This window comes from Sinocyclocheilus rhinocerous, unplaced genomic scaffold, assembly GCF_001515625.1.
Source record: "Sinocyclocheilus rhinocerous isolate Xijiao unplaced genomic scaffold, SAMN03320098_v1.1 scaffold24, whole genome shotgun sequence".
NCBI lineage: Eukaryota > Metazoa > Chordata > Actinopteri > Cypriniformes > Cyprinidae > Sinocyclocheilus > Sinocyclocheilus rhinocerous.
Window position 1 is genome coordinate 1,832,040 of NW_015647124.1, and position 2,045 is coordinate 1,834,084.

The window sequence follows — 2,045 nt, forward strand, 5'->3', positions numbered from 1 at the left end:
ACATACAGTATATTACTTTTACTCTCTGCACAACTCTATACATTGGATTGATTTTAATAACTTTAATGTACTTGAAGTGTGCACCAAACATACATTCCTATAGGAGAAAACTTATTTCAGCTAGCAGCCCACGTTACATTTCTCATTTTCATTTAGTTTATCTTGATGTATTAAATTAACTAAAAACTGCAAAACTGGAGGAAAAAAAAAAAATATATATATATATACAAAATAATGAAAACTACATAGACATATTTAAAAAAAGAAAAATACAAAAATAAAAAATAATTCAAAATAATAAGAAAACAATGATAGTATTTTAGTGAAACTAAAGTAACTGCGTTGTGAGGTCTTCTAAGTCTGGAATGAAAAAAAATTTGGATAGGGCTTGCGTACATGGAATACTGTGCAATGTTTGCTAAAAATATTGAGATGAGCTGTGCTGTCAGATAACAGATGAGCACATGGGTCAAGACAAAAAAAAAACTTTTAGAAATCTAGTTTAAAATACCCACTTATACATTGACTCCTAAAAATGCTCAAATTGTCTGATATTTTAAGAAAATAATTGATCTTGACACATTTTCTATGTATCTGAACGTTGGATGCATCACATAATTTGAATTGCAGAAAAAAAAGTTTTACGTATAAGTACGTTTTGTTTTTGTTTTTCAAAGAAATAGTAATACAATAATACTTTCATTTCATGAATTATGTTCTTTGAATTAAGGCTTTTTCGTCATTATGATATCAGGAGGATTGCATCACTTGTTTCAATTGCATTTGTATGAATTTAAGAAATTTTAGACCCAGACAAAAAAAAAAAAAAGCATCAAGGTAGGACCCACATCTTTATCAAAATGTCCCAGCAAAATTAGTTCCAGGCCTTGTGAACTTATACGATGAGCCTAGACAATGCGCTGAAGTAGTAAACCTCTGCCCTGCTGTGTGTTAATGCCCCCATGTGGATCCTACTTGTCATCACAGCTAGAGATCATAGCAGGGGTCAACAACCTTCAGGGCATGAAGTGCCATTTTTAATTTTTCTGGTTAACCACTGTGCCAACAATGCCCAACCCCACAGCATGCATTTTTTTTTAAATGTATGCTGTATTTATACAGTTCCATTAATTTAATTTCAGCCTCTTTATTTCAACTTTATCCTAAAATAAGCTTAAAGTAATTCATTTTAATAAATGTATACATTAAAGTTGCATAGATCAAAACATAAAACTGTCTTTTACCGTGTGAAGCTGCTCTTAGTACTATTTGGAAATTTGATATCACTTTAAGCGCTTTGAGAGAGTCTGTAAAAATAAGTCTGATGACTCTTGTCTTGTTATTGCAAGAAGCCCTATACAAGGACACCTGGATAAAGCAGTAATATGATGAACAGTAACCAGGATGAAGCACTCATCTGTAACGCTCCGTTCAGGCCACAGTTACATTTTCCTCCTTTGTGACGTGGATTGGCAGGACACATCATCCAATCGACTGCTGTTGATTTCTGACTGACATTGTCTTGGTCCAATCCTCCGTTCTTCAAAATCCAATACGAGTTGTTCTTGAAGAAATAGGCATCTCCTGAGAGGTTAAGAAATAAATTGTGAATAAAATGCATTAAAGGGATAGTTCACCCAAAAATGCAAATTCTGTCATTAATTACTCACCCTCGTGTTGTTCCAAACCCGTAAGACCTTCGTTCATCTTCAGAACACAATTTAAGATATTTTTGATGGATGCTGAGGGCTCTCTGACCCTCCCATAGACAGCAAGGTAACTACCACGTTCAAGGTCCAGAAAAGTACCAAGATGATCGACAAAGTAGTCCGTGTGACATCAGTGGTTCAACTGTAAAGTTACAAAGCTACGAGAATACTTTTTTGCGCAAAGAAAACAAAATTAATGACTTTATTCCACATTTTCGTCTTTACTGCGTCACTTGTGGACGCGTGTTCACGACAGTATCATGACGCGAGCATGTGACGTCATCACGCCGGATCTGGGTCAATGCCGCCACACGCTCACGTCATGATACTGCCGTG

The 2,045-nt window shown here is 35.0% G+C and overlaps 1 protein-coding gene across 1 annotated transcript in view; it reads right to left on the reverse strand.

Annotated features, from left to right (window-relative positions):
- Positions 1-1,354: 1,354 nt before the first annotated feature.
- mmp25b (matrix metallopeptidase 25b) overlaps positions 1,355-2,045 on the reverse strand; it is a gene marked incomplete at its 5' end in the record, with an annotated part of 11,179 nt that continues 10,488 nt past the window's right edge. The window contains 1 exon segment of the mRNA XM_016513255.1: positions 1,355-1,584. Coding sequence (XP_016368741.1) covers positions 1,355-1,584 — 230 coding nt within the window.